We start from the raw sequence: 27854 nt of genomic DNA on the forward strand, positions 1-27854 counted from the left end.
AGAACTAGTGTGAATGTTTTACCAAGTATTGTGTAGTGTCAATTGAGACTAGTTGTCAAAGGACATGTGTTTATTTTGTTGTTCTCATAGGGCACAGTGGAGGTAGACCAGTTATATGCTTTATGGGTTCTTTATATAGAAAAGAAAAAACACTTGATTTCATTCATCAATACTTAGCTTCTAGTCAAATAAAAAATGGTGTCAAAAATAAAGTTTTTATAATGATTAAGATATTGACATTTTATTTACATATACAATTCTTGCTTCAGACCTTGAATAGCTCTGAAGTATTATTAACCATCACTTAATAAATAACATTCTGAGTGGTTTAGACCAGATTTTGACCAGAAGGTGTAGGATTTAGCTCTTTTTTTTTAAGTAAGATCTTAGACATTCAATTTGTGAACCAGGTGAAAGTGGTGCTGATGTGGGGTGGCTGGCAGATTTTGAGCCCTCAGAATTCTCCCTCACATGTTTCTTTCCTCCTGCCATGGGCCCAAGCGTTCTTATCCAGAACCTCAGGGGAGAGTAGAGACCACTCTTGCAGTATTTAGAATCTATATTTCAAATCTAAGGAACAAAAGAAGAAAAGCATCATGTCCCAGAAACACCTTGTTCCCTTCAAAAAGCAAGATGATGATAATGTTCAGACTAGAAAGTTATCCTGCATGAATTATTAGGTATTTTATGATGTGATAGAGCTAACACTAGGATTTTTTTTTTAAAGAGGCTGATTTCAACACACCAGCTTTGCTGTACATGCTATTTAGCTATCCTCTCTCTCTTTCAGATCACATAACCATTACTCCCAAGGATCCTCAGTGGGTAGGTGCCTGGTGGCTGGGTTATCTAATAGCAGGAATTGTAAGTCTTCTTGCAGCTGTGCCTTTCTGGTGTTTACCAAAGAGTCTACCTAGACCCCGAAGTAGAGAGGATTCCAATTCTTCCTCTGAGAAATCCAAGTTTATTATGGATGATCGCACAGAGTACCAAACACCCCATGGAGAAAAGTCAAAAATAATGGAAATGGCAAGAGGTGAGCCAGATTCTGCTTGATTTTGAAGCCCTTTCAGTTTTCCATTGACACTCTATACGGGATCTATATATAATATCCCTCTCTCCCCATCATTTGTTCAGAAAAATTGAGAAACTGTCCAGGAAGCAGAATTGAAGATTACAAAGTCAGCTTTATTACTGGAGTGTGGATTAAAGAACATGACCCAAAGTTTTGGTAATATTTCTTGTTGACATTCCCACCCTTATACTGCTTCAGGTTAAACCTTGCAGTTGCCCCCATCTGGGTTTGCTGCTTCACATCAGTCCGGGTGGACAGAAGAGAGTGAATCTTCAGAGCTTGTGGCTTTTTAACAGATGAGACTCAGCCATTTGACAAACATGTGTCAGTGCACGTTTCCCCCAGTGATCAAAGGAATGAGTGTGGTGTGGGGCAAAAGGCTAGACATGTTAGAATGAATTCCTTCCACATGGAAAAGGGTGGCTGGCCATGAGGAAGATTGGTTCTTCTCAGTTGGGCCCAGCAAGCAATATTTACATTCACGGAAAATCTTCACATTTCAAACTATGTGGCTGCATAATAGGAAGAAGGGGGAATGCCAAAGCTCATTTCTTACACTAAAGTTCATTGAATTAAGTGGAGGTAACTTGCATATTTCTTTCTCTGTGACCATGACCCAAGTTTGAAGAATAGGGACCAGAAAACTGAAGCTCTTAATGTCCTGCCAATGACTTTCAGCTCTGGAGTGAGGGAGTATTCTCGTCCCTCTTTCCTTTTACCCATATCAGTTAGAGGAATCTATTCCTATCTGACTTATACCTCTGACTGTAATCTAAACTGTATGCCTGTAGAAGCGAGTGCCTATGTCTCGATGTGAACCTGACAGATCTCAGTCTTGACTTGAGCCAGTGTTTACAACCCATAGTGTGTGTGTGCCGCACACTGTACGTGTTCCTGATCGCTGTGACAGTGGGGCTCAGCCGTCTATGCCCTGCTGCCAAGGCTGTGTCTTCTGCCAGGTGTTACACTGACTTTAATTTCTCCATGTTACTTTTGTCTTACAGATTTTCTTCCATCACTAAAGAATATTTTTGGAAATCCACTGTACTTGTTATATTTGTGTGCGAGCACTGTTCAGTTCAACTCTTTATTTGGAATGGTAACCTATAAACCCAAGTACATTGAGCAACAGTATGGGCAGTCAGCCTCCAAGGCCAACTTCGTTATTGGTATGCTCACTTGTCCTTCATGCTTGCCAGTAGGTACTGTCAGCTGCATCTTTGTTAACCGTTAGCAATTTTAGAGAACACTATTCTCATATTTAGACTGAAAGTGATTTATGGCATTTTAGATACAAAGTTAAAAAGGCAAGTGAATAAAAATTTAGCAGAATGGAAAAAGATCCAGTGGGGAAAAAATATTTAGATAGTCTGTGGTATAACCTTTTAGCAAGAATTATTCACAACTGTAGATGAGTGACCTTGAGAATATTATATAAACCAAACATGCATTTTATTAGGAGGTTGTGATACTGGATATGTGTCTTTCAAGTATAGCCAAAACTTCATAACAGTGGCCACTTTACCTGAACAGTTTCTAGGACTTTAAAAAGTGAGTATTCAGACAGTTTAAAAGGTACTCATTGCAAAACAAAGTTTGTATTTACTCAGAGTTAAAGGACTTTTCTGAGTCCTGGCATTCAGCTTATTTAAAAGGGCCGTGTTTTTAGTACAGCAGGTCAGTCAAGAATAAAAAAGCTATTCAGGGGCAAAGAAAAGCATGAAGAAATGAATGAAGAAGAAACAGAATCTACAAATACGAGAAGGTCCTGCTCCAAGTAATTGTGGATACTTTTAAAACCTAGATTAGCTCCTTTAGCCTATGAAGATGTTACTTAATGCTACTGTTTCAAGGCATAAATATATTTTATTCCATTGGATATATTCCTTTATGGTAGGAGGCTCTAAAAATTTAAAAACATTTCTTCTTCATAAATATTTCAGGAATTGTTCTATGTATCTATCTCTGAAAGAGAGCTCTGAGCTCATTTCAGAATATGTAATTGTCCTGTAACCATCCTAGATAATTTAATCCAGATGCTAATTTAATTGACTCTGTTTAGACTATTCTGTTAAATTATAAATATTAAAGCTATGCCAGTGAACTTTTGCTTTCAACATGAATTGGTTTGAATTAAGTTAATCGTATTATTTAATTGTTGATCTGAGGAAACAGTTAGGTTTTTTTTGCCCCCCTCCATGCCAATCAGTGCTTTATACTGACTCTAAAAAGAAGAGAAATGAAAGTTTAAGAGACATTCTTTTTATTTGATTTTTAAAATTTCCTTTATGTTTGTTGAGATATAACGTACAAGCAACATTTAACACTGTAGCCCCTAAATGGGTAGTGTAGCTGGATAAATGTTTATATATAAATCTATATGGTAACCATAAACTAGAACATGTAGCCCATTTCAGAACCCCAGAGGCTCCCTCAAACCTCCTTTTACTGAGTACTCTTTCCTAAAGCTTATAAGTATTCTGAAGTCTGCCATCATAGATCAGTCTTACCTGTTTTTGAACTTTATTTAAATGTAATAGTATGTTACTCACTGTTTTGTATCTAGCTTATTTCGACTGAAATGAAATCTATGAGATTCATGTTGTGTATAGCTGTTTGATCTTTTTCATTGCTGTGTCATATCCTATCACATGAATATACCACAGTTTATTCATTTTATGGTTGGTGGGCATTTGGGTCATTTATTTTTTTTTTTTTTTTTTTTTTTTTTTTTTTTTTTTTTTTTTTTTTTTTTTTGCTGTTGACAATTAAAAATAACACTGCATGACTATCCTATATATATTTTGGTGGGTGTATACATATGTTTTTCTTGGTTGTATCTTGGAGCAGAATTGTTGGGTCATGTTTAGATCTAGTAAATATAACCAAAACGTTTCAGTAGGGTTGTGCAGATTTATAGTCATGCTAGTAGTGTAAGAGCGTTCCAGTCACTCCACATCCGTATCACACTTAGTATTGCCAGTCTTTGTCATTGTAATCATTCTTATACGGTGTGGTGATAATCTTATTGTAGTTTATTTGCATTTCACCAATAACTAATGATGTTGAGCACTTTTTCTGGAGGCTTGTTGGTCATTTCAACATTCTCTTTTGTTAATTATGTTCAAATTGTCTATTTTTCTTGAGCTGTCAGTTTTTTCTTATAGACTTGTAGGGGTAGGTACTTTTTTTCTGATATAGGTTCACTAATTGTGATACAAGTTATTGAATATATGTATTGTAAATATTTTCTCACAGACTTCAGTTCTTCTTTTCACTCTCCTAATGATGAGCTTCTTACTTTTAGTTAAGTCTACTTTCCAGTCTTTTTCTTTCTCATTAGTGCTATATGTTTTCATGAAAATGCCTTGCTAATATTTCTACTAGTAGCCTGTTTTTTTTTGTTTGTTTTTTTGTTTTGGTTTTTTTGTATAATGTGAAAAAGAAGGTCAAGGTTGATATATCAAATGGAAAATCTATCTTTCCCCCATGAGTTGTAATGAAGTGACACATCTTTAAGTGTATGTTTGTTTATTATTATTCAACATGTGCATAACAGAGTTTGAGGGTATTTGATTTTGCTGTCAGTGGAATCATAAATACATTTTTATTTCAACTTAAAAACATTTCATAAGGGAAAATTAAGAGCATTTTTTGGAGAAATGTGTTTATAATAGAAAACAAAATTATACATAATCTACTGGGTAGGTAATAAATACTTTTTGCTTATAAAATTATTTTTGTGAAAAACTAGCACAGATGAAAGAACTTGAAATTTTGAGAGATTCAATGGCCTGCCTAACTGCATACATACATTATGATGTAGTCAGGAATAGAATTATTTCCCCTGAGTTTCTGAGTTATATTTCCTCTCTGGACATAATTATTTTTGGAAAACTGACCAAAAAAATCTAATAATTCTATTTTAAATTCTGGGTGACTTATTTCTTTTAACCATAACCCTTCTCTGTACACTCAGATGGTCTCTGAGATCCAAACTCATCATCAGAATGTTTTCATTCATCTATCAAAGTTTGCCTAAAATTCTGATTCCTCATAGTTTCTAGCACATCATGTCTTCAGCTAATTCAAGTACTTTTGTGAGAAATAAGTAATAGTGTCTAATGATTTCAATCATTGTAGCTAGGATTCTTTCCTGAGTGCATTTTGGTTTCACATTAGTTAAGGGTCAGTGTGTAAGTTAGTCGACATCCTTAACACCTACTTTGATTATCTGTAGAATGGTAAAAATAAAAGCATCATTAGTTTAAAATAGCAATGAAATAAGACATATAGAATACATTGTAAATGTACATAGCTGTCATTCAGTAAATATTGTTTTTTCGCTTTCTCTTCTTCTATCCTATTTCTCTCTCTCTTTCATTTTGTGAGGGGTGGGGAGGCTACAAGGAATGATCGTTTGTGTGATAAAGCAAGGGGGAAGCACAAAGAAAGCACATTTCCCCTCTCCTCTCAGAGTAGGCATTTGACATCACATGGAGGAAATAATAAGCAGAAATTTTCCTATGTGTTCAAAGGCCAGTTGTTACAATGACGATTTATTTTTGCTATACATGTTTTTACATATTGGCCATATTTCTAAAATTTAGAAATAATATTTTCTCAGGTTAACTACTTTAATTTTGCAAAGAAAATCAAAGAAAAATAGGCAACAAAAATGTTTCAAATTCAGGGACTAGGAAGTATATGACAGAATAATGTTCCTTTTTTTTTTTTTTTTTTTTTTTTTTTTAATTTTTTTTTTTCAACGTTTATTTATTTTTGGGACAGAGAGAGACAGAGCATGAACGGGGGAGGGGCAGAGAGAGAGGGAGACACAGAATCGGAAGCAGGCTCCAGGCTCTGAGCCATCAGCCCAGAGCCTGACGCGGGGCTCGAACTCACGGACCGCGAGATCGTGACCTGGTTGAAGTCGGACGCTTAACCGACTGCGCCACCCAGGCGCCCCGATGTTGCTTTTTCAAATGTGTAACTTTTTTTTCCCATTGCTGTCTCCACTGGAAAAAGTTTAGATAGTGTAATTTTTCTCCTTTTATTTTTTTAAGCTTCTCCTATCACTGTTGAGTTATATGAAAATGACCTTATGTTTTGTTTTCCTTCTTATTACACAGATTGCAATTAGTCATTTTTCTTAATTTCTTAAAGTTTTTAATTAAATCAGACAGTTTCTAGTGGACGTGATGCATTGACATTGACTATCATTGATAACAGTGATTATCATTCTCAATTCTTGGAGATGTTACACAGACAAATATGAAAAAAATATGATAATTATTTGGGGAACGTTGCTTATACTAGAAAATATTAATTTATGTGGCTAAGTTAGCATAGCAAATTAAATATGTGTTAAGATGTGTTCTGTATGTAGGTCAAGTTATTTTAAAAATCTGTGAGATAATGGAAACTAATCTTACTTTGTGAGGAAAAAATACTTTTATTATACTCAAGAAAGATGGCTAATTTTGCTTCTTTGTCTATACTAAATTGGCTATATGTGTGTGTGAAAAGTCCCGTAAATTTTTCCTTGTATTTCCCCCTGTAAAATTGAAATCTTAATATTTATATCTTCTAACATTAGAGTAATATAGTGAGGTCCATTACACATTACAGAATTTTACTTCACCAGAAGAGAAGCTCTAAAACATTCCAAAGTACTATTATTGTTATAGCCCATTACTATTCATCTTAATGGCTAAGCCTATCATATATTTGTATGAGAATCAGAGTTTCCAATTTATATTGTAACTGTAGCTGACCATCTTAAAGCATTTTACACAAGTCTAATAACTCTTGTTTGGGACAGTAACAAAGAATAAGGTCTTCAACATGAATGAGTGTAGTGAAATAGCAGTAACAAATTTGCTCTTAAATTTCTCCTAGCTTTCCTGTTATTTGAGTAAGTATATGAAATTCAAGATAAATGCATAAAAAATTGAAACAAATTGTGGATGCTAGTGTAAATTACAACTAATATTTCCACTTGGAATATTTAGATGGTAAACGTTTTAAGATCAACACATTTTATGGTGTGAATAGCGAAGAAAGTGTGTAATGAAGAAATCAGAGTGAAATTTCTACCTCATTAAATGACTTTAAAGTGCCTGAAATCAAAGTAAAGAAACTTTGGGAGGCAAGTAGCACATTTCATTTAATGTTCAGGAAATTTGCTGTACACTCAACTTGGCCCAGCATAGATAGCTTACAGATCCTACGGAATTTGAAAGGGAGAATCAAGCTGACAGTATATTTGAAATGTACTACTACTATTTAACAGAATGATGTTAAAATTCCATTATCTTAAAATAGAGTAAACTATCCAGGAGAAATGTTATACTTGAATAAACTTAACTAAAGTTTGTCATTCAGCACCTTTTTAAGGAAAATTACAAGGAGCACAGTATATGATGGTGAGCACAGTTCTTGCCTTGAAGGTGAGATTGGAGGGGAAGGGGTGCAAACCAGGCAAGCTAACAGGTAATTGTGATAAGGATCAAGACTGCTGCCTATGGGACTCAGTAGAAGGGCCACAGGCAGAGGGAGGAAAGGAGATTCTGATGATCAACTTGAGTACCCTGATGCTAGATACGTCCCTGAAGGCACCATATGGCTGGCGGATGCTGTGATAAATCTCTAATGAGGAGAAGCCCAGAGTACTCTGGGAAAACAAACCTAATCTTGAAGTTAGAAAAATATTCTCTAGCACAAGGTGCCAATACCTAAATCAAGAGCAAAAGGATAAGGAGGTGTTAAAAGACAAAAATATGGGAACTGGGGTGGGGTTTTGAAAGAACATTGTATCAGATGAAGCAGATATCTCTTTAAGAAAGGCCTGGAGGCAAGAGAACACATAAAACTTTCTGGAAGTTTTAAGAGAACACAAGCCTCTTAAAGGAGGTCAGTCAAGAGAGGATATCCCTGATATTTAACATTCTGTACTGTGGGAACAATACAATTAGCATAATCCCATTTTGGTTCTCAGGCTCTTCTAGGCCAGATCAGGGTGGGGAAAAGTCAGTGGAAACCAACAGAGCATGAAGCTACAAAACAAAGGGTGTCCTTCGTGCTGTGATGCCTTATGTCCCAGGTTTGATTTGTACCTTACAAAACAAATGAAATTCTAAGCACGTTCTCTGAAGGTCTCAATTTAGTCTATTTTTCAGATGATATTTTTAAAAAATGTTTATTTACTTTTAGAGAGACAGAGCACATGCAAGTGGTGGGGTAGAGGCAGAGAGAGGAGAGAGAATCCCAAGTAGGCTCTGCACTGGCAGGGGAAGCCCAACATGGGCTCAATCTCACCATGAGATCATGACCTGAGCCAAAATCAAGTCGGATGGTTACCAGACTGAGCTACCCAGGCGTCTACAGAAGATATATTTTTTTTTTATAAACTACTTTTGGAGGGATAGAATTGAAAGAGAGTGGACTCGGCCCTTTTTCTGTAAGTCTTGGATCTATGAGAGGATGATTCAAAGTCAAGAACTATGAATATGTGTGTGTAAAAGTAGGGACTTAAATGATACACATCAAATCCATGGCAGTGCTTAGTTCTTAAGAAGGAAGATGGAATCTGGAACAGAGAAAGAATGTGTTTTATATATCTTCATATTTAAAAATCAGAAAAATTGGGAGAAAATATTAGCATTTAATTTGAGTCATGAGAACTCAAGTTTGTTATATTATCTCCCATTATCTTCTCTCTTTTTTAAAATAAATAATAATCAGGTTCCTCTTAGTTGATGTTTGGCTCTTTAGGGGCCCCATATACATTCATCTCTGCCACTTTTCATAGCCACAAACCTCAGTTTAGTTGAGAAAGCAAAACCTATCACCTCCTCTTTTTTTTTTATTTCACTAATTTTGTGATTATGCCCCCTTTGAGGTGAGTTGATTTCTAATGTGACCATATTAATGTTACCGTTCCAATTTAAAAATCCAACCAAGTCATCAAAGAGCCTCTTTCCCCACCTTTTCTAATACAGACATGTTCCAATCTCCCCACCCATCCCAGTATTTTCATCTTTGTGAATCTGATAGCTTGAAATGCTAATAATAACTTAATTGAATGATATTTTTGTGCCATATATTGTGCTAGGAAGTTTCGATGTTATTCAGTCACCTCAGCACTATTATTTGCTCCATATTATAGGTAAGGAGACAGATTTATAGAAATTCAGAGTATCACCTGCAGTTGCACAACTATTAAGATGTGTGACTGAGATCCAAACCCAGCCAGTTAGGTCTCCAGAGTCCAAGCTCTCAACCACTTTGTTAGACCTCTTCCTGGTATTGTTTTAAAATTACATTTATTTGATTACTAGTGAGGCTGCACATTTGTTTATCAAGAATCCTGTCTCCCAAATGCTTAGAAGGAGAGACAGTATAACGTAGTGATTAAAAGCAGGGGATTTAACATTAGATTCTATCTTGTCAAATCTGGTTTTAACACTTACTAACCATGACCATAAGTAAATTGCTGTCTGAAGTGAAATTAACAATATAGCTACCTAGAGTTGTGGTAAAGGGTAAATGTGAGAGATATATCAGATGCTTACGTGAGTGGCTGGTACATCATAAGCAAATAATAAATATAAAAGTAGTCTATTAATACATTGTTATTGTTGTTTTTTTGTGGTGGTTGTTAAGGATATCAGACTAAGCAGACAAGAGTGTAAATAAAAATAAATTTTGTTTGGGCCAGAAAAAAGAATGAACACTGTTTCTTTGTTCCCTAAATTCCACGTGCCTATTAGTCTTTTACACATAACCTTAAAGAACATTAACTTCACCCAGTTGCCCTTTGATTGAACATGTCAATCCTGGGATTAGACCAGAAAGACATTGACTCATTGACTAACTCATTGTTTGTTGATTTTGGACTCTGTGCTAGACACTGTTTTAGGCAGACCTCTGAGACTCTGTTGGGCTATCCTTAATCCATAACCTAGACATTCATCAAAATCTCTTGATATGTCAATAGACAATAGTGAATGAATATTTCTATAACTTAAAATGACCAACTAGTCTAACAATTTGTCAGGAAGTATTATAAATTTTGTATAATCCCTTAGAAAGTTTATGTCAGTGTACTCAGATTTCTTTTAGAGATTCACAAAATGACATATATATTTTTTATTCCTCAGGGCTCATCAATATACCTGCAGTGGCCCTTGGAATATTCTCTGGGGGAATAGTTATGAAAAAATTCAGAATCAGTCTGTATGGAGCTGCAAAACTCTACTTGGGATCATCTGTTCTTGGGTACCTCCTATTCCTTTCCCTGTTTGCACTGGGCTGTGAAAATTCTGATGTGGCAGGACTAACTATTTCCTACCAAGGGTATGTTCACTCATTAAGTTATCTGAGGACATTGGCTTGTTTAATCAAATTATTGATAGAATTTCAAAATAAGATAATTTGATTTTAAGCATCCTAACTATGAGAAGGAAATTATTGTTTTATTGTGAAATAGCTGACTGTACTTTGACATGGAAACTGTTATTGTCACCAAAATCTGTCATCTCCTTTGAATTTGGTTGTCTAAGAGAAATTATTAAAAATACTAAATCTACATCTTACTTTAGGGAAGCAACCTAATAGTGGAAAATACAGACCTTGAATTTTGCCTCTGCCCATTATTAGTGAAGTGACATTGTATAGATCATTTAATCTAATCAAGTCTCAAATTTTTAAATAAGAATTATAGCTACCTTATAAAATTTTGTAAGCCTTAAGCAAGATAATATACACGGAAGTGATTAGTACTTGCCTGGCACAAAATCAATGCGCCATTTGTAAACAATTTTTTTTTCTTTGAACACTTGGATAACTGGAAAGTTCTCTGTGACACTTTTTGTTCTCTCTGTTATACTCAAATCATGTGAAGTTTCAGGAAAGAATGCTATTCCTCAGCCCAGTAACCCACACAACAGCTCTCTTTAGCTCTTTGCAGTTGGTCAAGGGAATATTTATTATGCTCTCAAACCTATGCCATCTTATGTAAGGTAGATGATTAATTTTCTTAGTTTCCAGGGTCTATCACTCCTAATACAAAGCTGGATCTTGAAGAAACTACTCTGTCTTTTCCTTTCAAGAGTCCTTGATATCACTCTACCTCTGAACAAGAGTTCCCAGAGGTAGCTCTCTTCATTCTTCCACCTAATTATGCATTTTCTATTAAAAAAAAAAAGTTATTAAGCCGCTACTATGTGCCAAGCCTATCACTGTGACTGCACTGCCTGACTGCCTAAAACTCTGCTGATCTAATGTTCTGTCTTCTGCTAGTTCAGGTGCCTCTTATTTACTGTTTGCTCTCCAGCTTTCTTCCTATACCTCCTTCCAAGCTCACCTATCTGTCTTGTTTCCATATTCCAGTCTCCAGCACCTTCATTAACCTGGTTTCTCCTGCTGTTAAGTGAACATCAACTACACTTTTCACCATCTAAAATGTCCAGGAAAATTAGTGACTGCCAAGTTTATATACCATTGCTCCTGGGAGTTACCGCAGTAATATTAGACTTAACTGAGTGTAGCATTGACTTGGTAATAGTCAGCAATGTAGATTAAGGACATTAATTATCAATAGGAATTGCAAGAAGATTCTAAAGAGAGTAGAAGCTCTGTGTTATCTTTAACTGTCCCTATAATCCTAATGGTAGATGGACAGTGGTAAAGTACTTTGTATTTTGCAATTTACAAAACAGCATAACTTTCATTATCTCACTTGTATCCTCAGACCATCTTTATGAGGTAAGTTTTGTTATCCTCGTTTAAAGGAAAATGTGTTTAGAAAGGTCAATTATCTCGTCAACATATAATATTCTGTCTACCGCATCATGCAGTCTTGAAGCCAGAAGCAAACACATAAACAGTCACTAACTTTTGAAGTTCAAATAAAAGTATACCCACAAAATAAATGATTAAATATTTTTAAACAAAGAAAAGATAATATATTCATTGCATGAGTACTAGCCCTTGAAAGCAGTCACCTTGAAAGACAATAACTACATTGCCATAATGCTATCATTGTTAAAACATTCTAAAACTCCTCTTTTGCAATTGCTTTCCATATATTTCAGAATATTCTCAGTAATGGCAAAGATTTAACCTTACAAGTAGCTTTGCTATTGGAAGCTGCCAAAAGCAATGGCAGCATACCATGAAAAAGCTCTTCCATCCAGTATGACTATTTTGAAAGAAAAATCTCATTCAAGTATAAGCATTCTGACTTATTTGATTAAACTTATCTTAAAATTTTAAATAACAACACTGTAAGCACATCCTTTGTAAAATATGCAACTAATTTCCACTACAAGATTGTCCTAGATGATAAATGTGACTTACGTTTAGTAGATAACATGATTGGCCTTATAAGATACAACATGCTCCCCAGGGATTATCCTCAGTTGCTTTGTTCCACAAGGCTGTTTTGATTCTGGACACTCAACAGGAACCTTGTAGACAGCTTTAGATGTGGTAATGGAAGAAGCTTTTCTTCTGTAATATTGAGAGTAAGTTTGATGTTATACCCGAATTTGGAATCCAGAGACTTGGAAGAGTTCTCATTTTGAAGTTTGTCACTAATAAACATTGTGAAATAGAGCCAATAATTTGCCGACTTTGGACCTGATTTTCCTGATCTACCAAATGAGAAGTTGACCTAGATCTCCCCCAAAACTCTTTCAGCACCAGACTTCTGAGACCTTAGTCCTACAATATCCATAGTGGCCTGATTCTAAGCTTTCAAGGCATTTATTTATACTGTTAGATACTACCAACAGTCTCAATTAATTTAACGATTAGCACCTTATGGAAGAGAATGGTTGAAATATTCCTACAAGATTTCTCAGGAAGCCTGTTTATACCCTTTTATTCTGTCTGAAGACATCTCAGAGGCTTTCGTTTTTATGTTTGAGGTAACCACATGCACAGGAGTTCTACCAGATGGAATATTCCATCAGTTACGAAATTATAATTGCAATCATTATATGAAATACCTCTTAGAAGGAGGGGCCAAAATGACTGCTTTTTCCCCTCCAAAATAGAATAGCATTTTACTTCGACTTACCAGAAATCTGGTTTCTTAACAGCATATATCCCAAATTGTTCTTAGTGCTGGAGATACAGGAGTTAATAGAAACAAACAGTTCCTGCCCCCACTCAGTATACATGATAGTGTATGTGGGTTTTTTGTTGTTGTTGTTTTGGTTTTAAGTCTCTCAAATACTTCAGGGAAAAAATGAGAGGAGAATAAGCAAATAAATAGATTCAAAACAAGAGAGAAAAAGCAAAGAATGATGGAGTGCCAAGGGATGAAAAATAAGGTACAGGTAGAAGAGAAATACCATTGCATAAGTACCCCCTCAGAAGAATAAAGGAATATGAAAAGAGCAAGGAGAATAAGAGTAGAAGGGTTAGGTAATTCAGGTGAGAGGAAGAAATAGATGTGAAAGAGAAGGAATACTGGGAGAGTTAAAAGGGGAAGGTAGGACAGAATGACAGAGAGGGAGAGAAAAGAGAGAAGACAATCAAAATTATGTAAAGGGAGTGATTAAAACAAAAAAGCCAGCTCCTTAAGGGCATATATTCTCATTCATATTTGTAACTCTCTTCTCTCTTCCCCAAGCTAGCACTTAGAAGGCTTCCACAAAATTTTTGAACACATGAACAAATGAATGGGTAAGTCATTGAAAAAGCATGTGCAAGAGAGTTAGAAAGAATGCCTTAAGATATGGATGAGCTACGTAGTGTGGGAGATTATGAAAGAGAAAAAGAGAGAGAGAAAAGTTAGATGAACTGGCAATACATTTATTAGACAGACAAATAGGATATGTAGCTCTCCAAACCAAGATCTGTTGAAATAATGTTGACTGCTTGTTTTTTTTTCTTTCACCACACCATCAGCAATGTCCATTCTACTGATGCTTAGACAACAATTCTGAAGGAAATTTACACACATGCACGCATGTACAAGCATACACTACTTGCAGTGCATTTCAGTAATGTCATAAATCACTCTAAAAGTTTATTTCTTTTCTGCCTTGTTAGCCATCTTCCTACATCTTTGCATAGGAATATATTAGAAGGTCCTAGACACTGTCAATTTTAGTAAAAACCATAAACCTGGAACTGGATATTATGTGAAGTTGTAAACTTCTAAAGATAACTTTCAAGAGAAAGCTGCTTAAAAGTAGACTCACATCTAATCATCAGAAGTTGGCATTTCCGATGACAGTTGTGTTTCCAAAAGGCAAACTCTGTTGGCAGTGCCATTTATATCATTCAAGAACATTGATTTTTGAAAATATTAGGGTGCTGCCTGCTTAAGAGGTAATATTTTATACTGTTACATTTCTTTTCAGAACCAAACCTGTCTCTTATCATGAACGAGCTCTCTTTTCAGATTGCAACTCAAGATGCAAATGTTCAGAGACAAAATGGGAACCTGTGTGTGGCGACAATGGAATCACATATGCATCGGCATGTCTCGCTGGCTGTCAGACCTCCACCAGGAATGGACAAACTATGGTAAGAAAGCCCTAATGTGTGTGTTTGTGATGCCTGCGACAATACATAACCACACAGCTCTGCAGGGGCTCAGGGACAAACCCAGCAGCAGACTGCACTTATAGCAGACCTGGCTCTTACTCTACCCTTGTTCTTTTGTATGGAGACAGGAAACATCACCGTTGCTAGTGGACTAGAGTTGTTGAAAGAATTAGGATAAGAATTAGAATCATGAAACATGTTGGAAGAGCCTTGCAATGATGTAAGCTAGTTCTCTCATTTTGCTTATGAGGAATCTTAGCCTCAAATGAGAAAGTCTTGGTCATAAGATCATATGATAAGGTCTGCATTGGGATCCATGTTTCCTGACCTCAAAACCAGTGGTCCTTGGAGGTTTTAGGGAGAGGACAAATAGAGGTCAGTGTTAGAAAGTCTAGTCCAAGAGGTCTAAATCCAGGGATCACAAATTTAGGAGATTGATGATTCCAAACACTCTGCCTGAGAAATCAAGCTGATGTGTGTAATAATGAAGAGAGTAGGGGGCTCGAATGAAGGGGTGCTATAAGATGGATGAGGGAGTTGAGGTTGGAAATAAATATAAGAAATCAGTTGTGAAGGATATTAAGTACTTAACGCATTAAGACTCTTTCTCCAATCACACCTTTATGTTTCTGCCCCAAACATAGACTCTTCCTTAGTACAAACATGTACTCTCTGTATATATGGCTAGGGGTCAGACTGCTGTCTACTTGTGCTGATGAACTCTGCCTGTATTTGACAGTCCTGGAGGGCTGAAAATTAACCCACATGTCTATTTGCATATGCTTATCAACTAGATAAGAATGCTTAGACAAAGACATCTGTAGACACAGAGTAACATGTTGATTTTCTCTGTTTATTGTTATTTTGACATTTTATTCAGAACATGAAGGATTGGCCTCTAGCAACAGTAAATAGGACTACTTATCCATCTGAAATCTGAGCGTTTTTTTACTTCCTCTTCCCTTCCCTCTCTCCTTTCTCCCTCCCTCCCTTCCTCTCTCTCTCTCTTTCTCTCTCTCTCCCTCCCCCTTTCTCCCTTTTCTTCCTTTCTTTCATTCTTTCTTTCTTCTCTTTCTCTCTTTCCCATCCTCCTCCTCCTTCTTGTCTTTCAGCTACTACTTTTTTGTCCAAACTGCTTGGAAGTTTTCCTTGACTAGAACTTCCACTTATTGAAGGCATTCATGCCAGAAACTAAGAAAGGTGCTTTAAAAAAATGGATTTAAATATCATGGTCTTCAAGTAATTGGGTATTACTTTACTTTTTTTTTCCATATGTGAGAACTGAGGCACTGAGATGCCTAAACTCGCATATCTTGTATGAAGCAGAGTCAAAGTTCAGAAGCCTTTTACCTGGCATTAAAAAAAAAAAAAAAATCAATGTTGCTACTCTTCCTTGAAAAGGAAAGCCAACTTTATTTCATTGTTTATCTAAAAATTCACAAACCCTTTTGTTTTTTGTTTTTTAATTTTTAATGTTTATTTTTTGAGAGAGAGAGAGGGAGAGAGAGAGAGAGAATGATCAGGGGAGGGGCAGAGAGAGAGGGAGACACAGAATCCGAAGCAGGCTCCAGGCTCTGAGCTGTCAGCACAGAGCCCATCATGGGGCTCGAACCCACGAACTATGAGATCATGACCTGAGCTGAAGTCGGACGCTCAACCGACTGAGCCACCCAGGCGCCCCATCACAAACTCTTTTGTGATAAAAGTGACAACTCATAATATATACACATTTATACATGAAATTTACAAAAATAAACTAATAGGGATTATAAAAGTTGCCTTTATGTCCAAGATTTAGTTGAGGTTTATTTTTTCAGGTTTTCCCCCCCTGGTAACCATTATAAAGTCCTGTCTTCAAATTGTGCCCATTTATTTAACAAAGTTTTATTGAGTGCCTGAGGACCCGTTTTAGGTCCTCATGTACAGTGTACATGTACCATGATGAGAAAGCGGACAGTTTCTGCCAGAGGTTTCATTCTAGTGGGGGTATATGATTTAAAAATAAATGATTATATAATATTCTAATGGGTAGTGATAAGCACTGTAAAGAAAAGATAGAATAAAGGATGGAGAGATGGGGATAGTCTTTTGAATGGGTAGTCATGGAAGCCCTCTCTAATGAGCAGAGACCTGAGGTATGTGTGCCAACCTTATAGCTATCTGGCAGAGCTTTCCAGCAGAGAAAACAGCAAGGCTATGAGACGTGGGTAAACTTGCCATGGTTGAGGGTTTGCAAGGACACAGTGGAAGCCCATTTGTGTGGCTGAAACAGAGGAAGAGGGGGAAGATCATTGAAGAGTGAGGTTAGAGCAGAATCCATGATAGTGTGTAAGCCACTATGATTTTGGATTTTATACAACAAGTGTGATAAGAAGCTATTAGAAAGCTGAGAATAGTGACTGCCATTTTTAAAGGCTCACTTTGGTTACTATGTGGGTAACAGATGATAGCTGGATAAGAGTGGATGTAAGTTGAGTGTAAAGAGATCATTGCAATAACCAAGACAAGAAATAATGGTGGCCTAGACTTGGAAGTGGCAGAGAAAGAGATAAGGTATGATTGGATTTACTAGGACTTACTGAGAGATTGTTCTGTGATGTCACTAGTTTGAAGACCAACCACCTTCTGTTTGGATAAAAAAAAAAAAAGTTATCTATATAGATTTTACTTTGCTTGATATACCCTAACACCAAGAAGTAAAAGAATATTTACCTTATTGTTTATATAATACATATATATTATACTGTGAGGTCTTTTAAAATGAATACTTATCTTCAACTTTATTCAAATGTTAACTCAATAATTGGGACTCTTTTCTGTTGTGTTACAGATGTTTTATAACTGCACCTGTGTGGGAATTGCAGCCTCAAAGTCAGGAAATTCCTCAGGCGTGATGGGCAGATGTCAAAAAGATAATGGATGTCCCAAAATGTTTCTGTATTTCCTTGTAATTTCAGTCATCACATCCTATACTTTATCCCTAGGTGGCATACCTGGATACATATTGCTTCTAAGGTGAACACTGATTTCCCTGCCCCAATTTTAATATAATACTATAATCATCTAGAGGATTGATTTCAAATTCTGATCTATGGAATTATGATTCCTTATAGCTCTTTTAGGGAACTTGTCCCACATCCTTGTTCTAGTTTTATCCTTTTCCCACTTTGGGCTTTTATGTAAATATATGGTTGAAGTTTTTCTAGTTAAAATTTTTCAGATCAATTTTTCAGATCAGAGCAATGTCAGTGCCTACATCACTGTAGCTACTTAAAAACAGTATGCTATTTCTAATGGTGGCAGTAATATTAACCAGTGTAGACTAAGTGTGTGTGTGTGTGTGTGTGTGTGTGTGTGTGTGTGTGTGTGTGTTTAAGATTTTATATATAAGTAATCTCTTTACCCAATTGTGGGGCTCGAACTTACAACCCTGAGATCAAGAGTTGCATGCTTTACCAACAAAGCCAACCAGGTGCCCCTAAACTAAACCTGTTTTAGATTAAACATGGTTTCACTGAATTATTGGTGATAAAATTTTAAAATACTTTAAAGATTCATTTAATACCACAGTGTTTCACATTTATTATTTTAATCTGTAAGGTTATTTTTCTTGTTCTGACTGGAATTATCTGTGTGTGGGGGGGGGGGAGGTGTTCATGATTTTTTAATCAATTTTCTCTAATTCATGAATATATGTTAATGACCCCAAGGGTTTTTGCTTATAAAACACTAAAATAATTTTTAAAACTGTGCACCACTTTTGCACATTAAGTGGACATCTAAAAATTTATCATAAGTTTAGTAGTAATTAAGCATTGATTTCCAGTATATTATAAATATTTACATTTACAAATATAATGATTTTATTTTATTTATTTTATCTTAAAGTATACTTATTTTGAGAGAGAACACTAGTGAGGGAGGGTCAGAGAGAGAGGGAGAGAACCCAAGCAGGCTTCACGCTGTCAGCACAGAGCCCAGTAAGGGTCTCCATCTCATGAACAATGAGATCATGACCTCTGCCCAAATCAGAAGTTAGACACTTAACCAACTGAGACACCCATGCACCCCCAAAAATATGATGATTTCAATGTAGATCACTCTTTTAAATGTAATCAGTGGGAATCTAGAAAAAAAGATTAGATAACTAATATCATCTAACTTTAAATTATACAAAAAATCTTTTACAGTAAATATCTTACATATTTCTTCTCCTTGTGCTTATATCTTCATTCAACTTCCCTATAGGCTTCTCATCTGTTGTAATATAATTTATTTTTGAATATTTTTTATTGATTCTCCTATCATAGAGCTCTGTTAAAAAAATGTATAAATTCAAACTTTAAAATATTAGTTTCATAACTAGTATGGTCATTGATAAATTTTTTATTATGAAATTAGCCTTGCAAATATTACTATTATACAATTAATCAAAATAACCTAAAAATATTACAAATATTGATAAAATTATTAAACATAAAACATCAAATTTATTGGAAACCAATCTTATGAGATGGATTAGGTGATTTTTAAACTAAGTCATAAGATTAAAGGATGAATATTATATTATTCTAAAATTAAATTAATCAAAAGTATTATATACATCTTTAATTTCCCACAGTATATTATGGAAATTGATTAGGAAAGATAAAAAATAGAACCTGACATCCACAAATATGTTCTTCACAAAAGGGCTTAAGGAGAACCTGAATAATTGTTTTTTCAAATGGGAACATGATTTAGAAAGCATTGCCCCAGAATTCTCAGACCAGAATTGTTCTTCACTATATTTTTTTTATAGTGCTTTTGTTGTTTTTAGGTGCATTAAGCCACAACTTAAGTCTTTTGCCCTGGGAATCTACACCTTGGCAATAAGAGTTCTTGGTAAGTATAATTTATGTTTTAATTATGATAGCCATGATAAATGTATTTTGAATACCTTTCTATGTATTTTTATAGAATTATCATGCATAACTACATAATATAGGCGGTTAGATGCATATCGTTTTTCCTTCCTTCCTTCCTTCCTTCCTTCCTTCCTTCCTTCCTTCCTTCCTTCCTTCCTTCCTTCCTTTATTCTCTCCCATCCTTTGTTCTGTAAATATTTCTTGAGAGCCAATGCTCTGCCCATGGTATAATAAAGGGATTTTGTGAAATTAGTGACATTTTTCGTTTAATAATCTTGTCTCTTCCAGCATTGGTCTATTGTCAAAAAGTTTATTCTTATTATAAAAAAGCCCTCTGAGAATAAAGGAAGATATGAATCAGTAAGAAAGACTGAAGCTTTAATATATTTTTTTTCAGTTATTAAAATTGAAGGAATTCTTTTGAGCTACTCTCAATGCTAGGATGTATCATTTGTTAGAAATATCAGTTTAGGGGCACCTGGGTGGCGCAGTCGTTAAGCGTCCGACTTCAACCAGGTCACGATCTCGCGGTCCGTGAGTTCGAGCCCCGCGTCAGGCTCTGGGCTGATGGCTCAGAGCCTGGAGCCTGTTTCCGATTCTGTGTCTCCTTCTCTCTCTGCCCCTCCCCCGTTCATGCTCTGTCTCTCTCTGTCCCAGAAATAAATAAACGTTGAAAAAAAAAAAAAAAAGAAATATCAGTTCATTCATGCAATCAAAACAGTATGGCTTTGAGTTGACAATTTTCTAAATGTAATTGGAATGTTTTTTACTAGCTAGAAGATTTTTCAATATGCATTTAAGTTAAAGTCAATAGAAAATAGAGTTAATGAATCAGATAAATTTTCTATCTGTACAAAGTTTATATTCTAAAGAAGAAAGTGAAACAATCATAAATATTCCTCTGTAATTTAACAGAAAAGAAATACTAGAGAGAAAAATAAACTCAGATCTTTAAAAAATCTGAAAATAAATAGATCTTGATATGAAATGGGTATATATGAAGATACAGTATGGCTGCAATATGAAGATGCCATCATGGCTGGCTTTAATTCTATGACCTAAAAACAAAGATTATCTTGAAAAATGTCAGATTATCGAGCCTGAAGTATGTCCCTAGCTGGAATTGGTTTCTATATCTACCTCCCTTTGGAAATGTAATGTAACCTACACTGTGCAAAAGATTTCTACTGGCTGGCTCAGTAGAGCATGTGGCTCTTGATCTCAGGGTCATGAGTTCAAACGCCATGTTGGGCATGGAGTCTACTTAAAAAATAAATAAATAAAAATAAAGTATAAAAAAAGAAATGATTCATAAAATTGATTTCATAAAAATATATCCAGTAAAACCTTGGTTTGAGAGCATAATTCGTTCCAGAAACATGCTTGTAATCCAAAGCATTTGTATATCAAAGCGAATTTCAAGAACCATTGGCTCAGTTGTGATCATGTGATGTTTGGCATCACATACTACTCAGATTGCAAGACATTGCTCATTTATCAAGTTAAAATTTATTACAAATGTTTGTTCATCTTGCAGAACACTCGCAGAACAAGTTGCTCTCAATCCAAGTTTTTACTGTACTTGGAAATGGCAAAAATATCATAAGCAAAGTCAAAAGGCAAATGATCAACTGGGAACAATTTTTTTTTGCAATTTATGTAACAAAAAATTTATAAAATCTCTGTGATAAAGAGAGCCTCTAGGTGTTAAGAACAAAAGGACCAACACGCAAGTTGAGAAATGGGTAGAAGATATGAATAGCCATTTCATAGAAAAAAATGTAAATGCCTCATATATAAAAAAATGTCAAACTCTCCCATAATAAGGAGAGCACAAATTGAAATTGCACTGATATAATATTTTTTGCTTATCAGATTTGCAAATTACCAAATGTTGTTTGCAAAGTATGGGAAAATAGGTACACTTAAACATTACTTTTGAGCACATGGTACCATTTCTCAATGGTCTCAACACTCATTGGAGGGTTATGTGGCAATAACTAACAAAATTACATATAGATATATCTTTTGACCTAGCAATCCCACTTGTAGGCATTGATGCCAAAAATATGCTAGCAAAACTATGAAATAAGTCAAAGGTTATGAATGTCTCATTGTGGCATTATGTGTAATAGCAAAACTGCAGTCTAGTTGTCCATCAATATGAGATATTTAAATAAAGTATAGTGAACCCATATGGTGGAATCCTATGGAGCTGTGAGGAAGAATGGGGAAAAAAATCTCTGTCTAATGTTAACAAGTAGATTAGTCAGTTCTAACTGCCATGACAGAATACCACAGACCGAAGGACTTAAACAACAGAAATTTATTTTCCCACGGTTCTGAAGGCTGGGAAGTCCAAAATGAAGGTGCCCACAGGCCTGGTCTTTGGTGAGATCTCTGAGACCTCTTTTCTTGGTTTATAATCAGCTGCCTTCTCACGGTGTCCTCACAAGCATCTTAGTCTGTGTACACATGGAGAGAGGGGGAGAGCTTTGGTATCTTTTCCTCTTCTGATTAGAACACCAGTCCTACTGAATTAAGTCCCTACCCTTATGGCTTCATTTAACCTTAATTATCTGCCTAATAACTCTATCCCCAAGTGCAGTCATATTAAGGTTAGGGCTTCAACATCTGAATTTTGGAGGGACATAATAGTCTATATACCAAAGGATACCCAGGATAGACTCTTAAGTGAAATGAAGTAAAATGTTGAACAATGTTCGTTGTATGATGCATTTGCTGTAAGAAGTATGGAAAAGTGGAAATATTATATGCATATGCAAATGTATTTGCTAATATTTAAAAAAAGAAACAAAGGAAGTATAAACTAAAAACATGATGATGATGATGGTGGTGGTGGTGACTGTAAGGGAAGAAAGGGAAAAAGAGAGGACAGGATGGAAAGTAGAGTTTGTAAATGTAACTCTTCTTTATGTTTTAATTTGAAATTATGGAAAGGTTTTCTATAATTAAAAAGCAATGGAAAGAAACTAAGACATTTTTCAAACAAACTGAAACTAGCTGTATATCATATAAGAGGGCATAACCGTAAAGAAAAACATTTAGACTTAAAAGGACATGATCATTACCAAATCCACATAGCCTCACTACATTTTGCAGTCTTATCTTTAATATTAACATTGGTATTGTTATGTTGAACTATTACATATTTTTAGATAAAACAGATGAGATGTTAATATAATTAGAATCAGTATTTTCAGCCCAATAGAAGGGTGATAAAAGCATAAAATAGTAAAACCCATTCTTAAGTAATGGGAAGATGACCAGGAAAAGTAAGGTACACAGGGGTTAGGTTTGTTATGGAGATTTATTTATTTATTTATTTATTTATTTATTTATTTATTTATTTATTTTAATTTTTTTTTAACATTTATTTATTTTTGAGACAGAGAGAGACAGAGCATGAACAGGGGAGGGGCAGAGAGAGAGGGAGACACAGAATCTGAAACAGGCTCCAGGCTCTGAGCTGTCAGCACAGAGCCCGACGTGGGGCTCGAACTCACGGACCGTGAGATCATGACCTGAGCCGAAGTCGGACGCTTAACCGACCAAGCCACCCAGGCGCCCCTGTTATGGAGATTTAGCTGTACACCTTCTCCTTTGCTAAAAGCCTCTTGGAATTAAGAATCATCCTTCTCTCCTTGGTACAGAGAGGAGGACCCTCTTACAAATGGAGATTTCTCTATAAATGTAAATTTCCCTTACACAAGGAAACGCGTTCTATCTTCAGGGCTTCTCCTGTGCCTTCTGTTTCTCAAAATAACCTTTATGCCAGAGGAAGATGATGAGGTGGCATATCCCGGTCTCCTATAGGTACCCTATTACCTCCAAAGCAGTATTTTTTTTTTTTTTTAGTTTGAAAGTAATTGGTTCCAGAGACTCATTCATTACAAAGAGGTGTGTATATTTTTAAAAGCAATTATTTGTTTTCCACACAGCAGGAATCCCAGCTCCCGTGTATTTTGGAATTTTGATTGACACTTCATGCCTCAAATGGGGATTTAAAAGATGTGGAAGTAGAGGATCCTGCAGATTATATGATTCAAATGCTTTCAGGTACCGTATCATCCTCATTCCTGCATCTCACTGCTACTTTGCACAATGAAGTTGGCAGTAAACATTCCTTATGTAGTTTCACTGCAGAATGATAATGTAACTAAGAGGTGTGTTCTATTTTATAGAATAATTTTATTATTCACTTGGCTAGACCTGTGTTTGTCCCCATTCCTAATCTCGACTCCCATCTTAAATGAGTAATCATTTTTTAAAAAATTCACAAAAGATTCCAGAATACAATAGAATTTGGCAACTTTATGCGCACAAGTGGGTAATTCTCTGGAGCTCAGAAGCATTTAAATTTAGGTCACATTTTGGGTTCAATTCTATTCTTTTTTAAACTGAGCCAAACTGTCCCATTTACGTCAGATATAATCCCCCTGGGCAAGTGTTGGATTTGGCTCTAAATCTGTCTAGCTTTTATTGCCAAACTGATGTTCAATTATTCCAGTACTTGAGATGCATAAAAGTAAAAGGTTTTTTCTGTGTGTATGAGTGTGTATGGAGCTGAGGGGCATGGCTTTTTCACTATGGTATCATTCAGTTCAGTTCATCCAACACTTAGTCCCCTTATTGCTTAAAGCAATGCTTCAATGGCTTAAAAGCAGGAAGGATTTTTTTTTTTTTTAGATTTACAATCTGAGCATTTTCTGGAGAAATAAACTTGGTACTGAACTGTGTAAGTTGGAAGTTGGATGTGAATTGAGCCAACCATCTTAAATAAGTTTGTTTGATTTAATAGGCTTTGATGTTATGTGAGAAATTTATTTTGGTTTGAAAGGGACTTGATCTGTGAGTAGAATTTGTGCTTTGCTCACATTTGCTAAGGCTGCATTCACTTTAATGTAAAGACAATGTATTTCAGTCAGAGACTGAGTATGTGTACAAGGTGACCAGAATAAATCATTTAACCTGTCCTGTTTTATGATAGAATGAAGAACTAAAGTCTTCTTATTGAAGAAAGTGAATCAAACCTCATTCTGCTCTACTAAGAGCTCTGATTCTCCCTTAACATTGCTCCCTTTTTTTTTTTTTTTTTTTTTTTTTTTTTTTTTTTTTTTTTTTTTTGTAGAAGTGCATCTGGGCAAGTTTCAAGGGTAGGGTAACCACATAATTTATTATTCAACCTGGACACTTTTGAGAGTGAAAGGGGCACTATTAAAAAGTACACTGGGATAACACCAGCATAAGCTAGGACTGTTCTGGACAAATAGGCATATGGTCACCTGGTTTAAGGGAATAATTTACAGAGAGGATGGAACTGATTATGTAATTAGTAGTAACTAAAATTATGGCATCACTAAGAGATGGCTTTATATTAGTACACTGTCTTCAATAGTCTGCCTAATGTTCACAGAAAGCTCTTTTATAGCCACTGAATCTGCATTCTTAAGGAAAATCATCCTCATGATGGTTTCATTGGTAGATCGGTTTTATTGACATGATATTTATTGATTAACGTTGCCTTCCTTTCACACTTTAAAGTTGGATAGTTGCAATAATTGTGATTGAGCGTCTCTCTTCTTTTAGACACATATATCTGGGACTAACTGTGATGCTGGGCACAGTGTCTATTTTCCTAAGTATTGCAGTACTTTTCACTTTAAAGAAAAATTGTGTTTCAAAACATAGAAGCTTCAGAACCAAGAGAGAAGGAACAATGGTGTCTACAACAATCAGGAAGGAAAACTGTACTACAGATGATCATTTGCTACAACCCAACTACTGGCCAGGCAAGGAAACACAGCTTTAGAAAGATTACGACTTGAAGCCATGTTTTCTAATTTCTGGAAATTCTGCAAATAGATTTCAATCTAAAGGGTTTTTAAAGTGTAATTTTTTTTCTTCTTTCAAAAGATGTCTTGGATTTTGACCCTAAGTATTAGATGACGTATCTGATAACAAATATAATTAAACATATAACAGACAATGTAGATAATAAAGTTCATCTAAACCTTTTAATTCATTATATTATTTATATAAATTACTTATATTATTTACTCGTCCTGCTAAATTTTGCCTTGTGCCCATTGATATAGTAGCCGTATTTCTAGTAGAACAAGTGTCCTAATAGTCTAATGGCTGTGTGTAATTTCTAAACTGAGATACTTGTCAAGGGGGAGAGAATACTGTTAAAAAATTAAATTATATCTTGGCCTCCTTTAAATATGACCTTAATGCAGATGCTAGGATAGAGTCAGAACATGTAGAGAAAGATATTTTTAAGCTCTTCCTTTTTTTTTTTTTTTTGGAATACAGTAATTGATACAGAAATGTATAGTGGCAAATAATCTTGGGAGATTAGAATTTTGGATTATTACCTATTCTACCATTCATTATATGTGCATTGTGTGTGATGCTTAAAGTGACCATGGTGGTAAAGTAATAAAATTAATATTAACATGCTTTATTGTCCTTCTATAAATTTAGTGGATTAAAAATATTGTTAATACAATACTGTCCCAATTTGAATGTAAGTTGTTCCACATGTATGCACGTGACGTGATCCTAAAACATATTTGAAAGTTGAATTTCTGAAAGTACAGTAGCCGTAGGTGTTATAACAGGAATGCAGACTGAGGGGTTGAGTGATGGTGTGGTTCTTGGGTGCTCTAACTGGCACTCATCACAGGGCCTAATAGTTTCTGGGCAGGCTGCTGACACTGCTGCGGCCTGCCAGATAGCTCTCTGTTTCTGGACAACTGAATAAGTCAGGGCAGCCCTTTCCTCTTTGCGGGCTTCCTGGTGCTCCTCTGAGAAGATATAGTAGGCTCAGCAGTCCACCATCTTTAATCGTCAGCTCTATTATGTACTATATTTTTCTGTCTCCACCACAGCTGCATAAGAGGGGCTTGGGCCTCACAAGAAAAGCAGAATTAAGGTAGAGACCGCCCCAGTGGAATCTCGAAATTGTACTGCAATTATTAGCAGCCTATACAACAAACAGAATGTGCAATCAGGAAACTCCCAAAAATAAGTTTTTTGAGGAGTTTCTTGGAGCCTATGTCCAACAAGAAGGTCTAGCTCAAAAAGGTAATAGTCTTCAACAATGGAAGGATAATATAGTACAAACAAAATAGTTTGCTGTCTTTTCATTTTTCCATTACATACCAATCCTGTAAGTATGAATAGAAAAAAAAAAGATGGAAAGTTTAGGATGGAGAGAAGAGAAAATTTCCTTTAAGTGTATATTCATTTTGTCATTTTATTTGAATTAGTGATGCAAGATTTTCTCATATTTTACTATTTTTGAAAATGAAAATAGACATTTTTTGTTTCAAGCATGCCTACATCAGACCTGCTGCTGATGTGCTAATGTGAGAGCAGGAATTCTTTTTTGTCATCTCAGTATCAATCTTACCCACAATAAATATTTACCAAGTTGGTGAGGGAGTATACTTGTCAAGAATTTGCTCTGTAGAGATATAATTAAAGTTCAAGCTCTTCATCCTGTCTCCCACATCCTCTTTATTTTTTAAACATTTGTAGCAATATCATGAAAAATAATTTTTTTGCAAGTAAATCTGTAAACAGAATCTTATCCAATTTACTCTTGAGTAACTTGAAAAATGAATATTGGCATGAAAGTTGATTGAATGATCTTTTTTTGTTAAGGTACTGTCAGTGAAAAGGAACCATATTTTTATGCATAGCCATTAATTCAATAAGTGGAATTCTGTATATGAAACTCAAAAATATGGCATATGATTTAGTATGATTTAGTGGGAATTGAATTTGCAAAGAGAAACCCTGATTATTTTAGATGAGTAAATTCATCTGACAGAAATAAGCAGGCTTTTTATGCCTCAAAAAGCACATGATTAATTTTTTTTTCTAACAAACCAAACTTCATTTCAGAGGTCAAATAAATTCCCTCAGTCCTAGGGCCAGACATTTGGAGGTCAAGCCTTGACTGAAATGTGGGAATCTCACAGTTGCTCCATATTCAATGGGTCACTTTATTCTCTTATTCTCCAGCCTTTAGAAGTGGCCAGCACCTCAAATGAACATCTGATTCTCTATAATTTTCAGACAGGTCAATCTCCAGCTATGCCATTTTATAAATGGAGTGACTTAAATTGGATTAAATGACTTACCCAAGGTGGAGGGGGACAAATTAATCCCGGGTTCCTCCAATACATCATGATGCCTCTAAAGCAGGTAATAAAAATGTTCTGAAATTCTTAAAAACTAGAAGAATTTTTGTGACAATTAGCATTTAA

General features: G+C 35.3%; 1 protein-coding gene across 1 annotated transcript in view; it reads left to right on the top strand.

The window, feature by feature from the left end:
- The window catches only part of SLCO1C1 (solute carrier organic anion transporter family member 1C1), a 63009-nt gene extending 36282 nt beyond the window's left edge, over window positions 1-26727 (top strand). The window contains exons 9-16 of the mRNA XM_032593917.1: window positions 791-1036; window positions 2080-2244; window positions 10240-10435; window positions 14458-14623; window positions 17475-17659; window positions 19464-19528; window positions 23514-23631; window positions 25162-26727. Coding sequence (XP_032449808.1) covers window positions 791-1036; window positions 2080-2244; window positions 10240-10435; window positions 14458-14623; window positions 17475-17659; window positions 19464-19528; window positions 23514-23631; window positions 25162-25384 — 1364 coding nt within the window. The 3' untranslated portion in view covers window positions 25385-26727. The remainder of the gene's footprint in view (window positions 1-790; window positions 1037-2079; window positions 2245-10239; window positions 10436-14457; window positions 14624-17474; window positions 17660-19463; window positions 19529-23513; window positions 23632-25161) is intronic.
- Window positions 26728-27854: the final 1127 nt, after the last annotated feature.

Source organism: Lynx canadensis, chromosome B4 (genome assembly GCF_007474595.2).
Source record: "Lynx canadensis isolate LIC74 chromosome B4, mLynCan4.pri.v2, whole genome shotgun sequence".
Lineage (NCBI taxonomy): Eukaryota > Metazoa > Chordata > Mammalia > Carnivora > Felidae > Lynx > Lynx canadensis.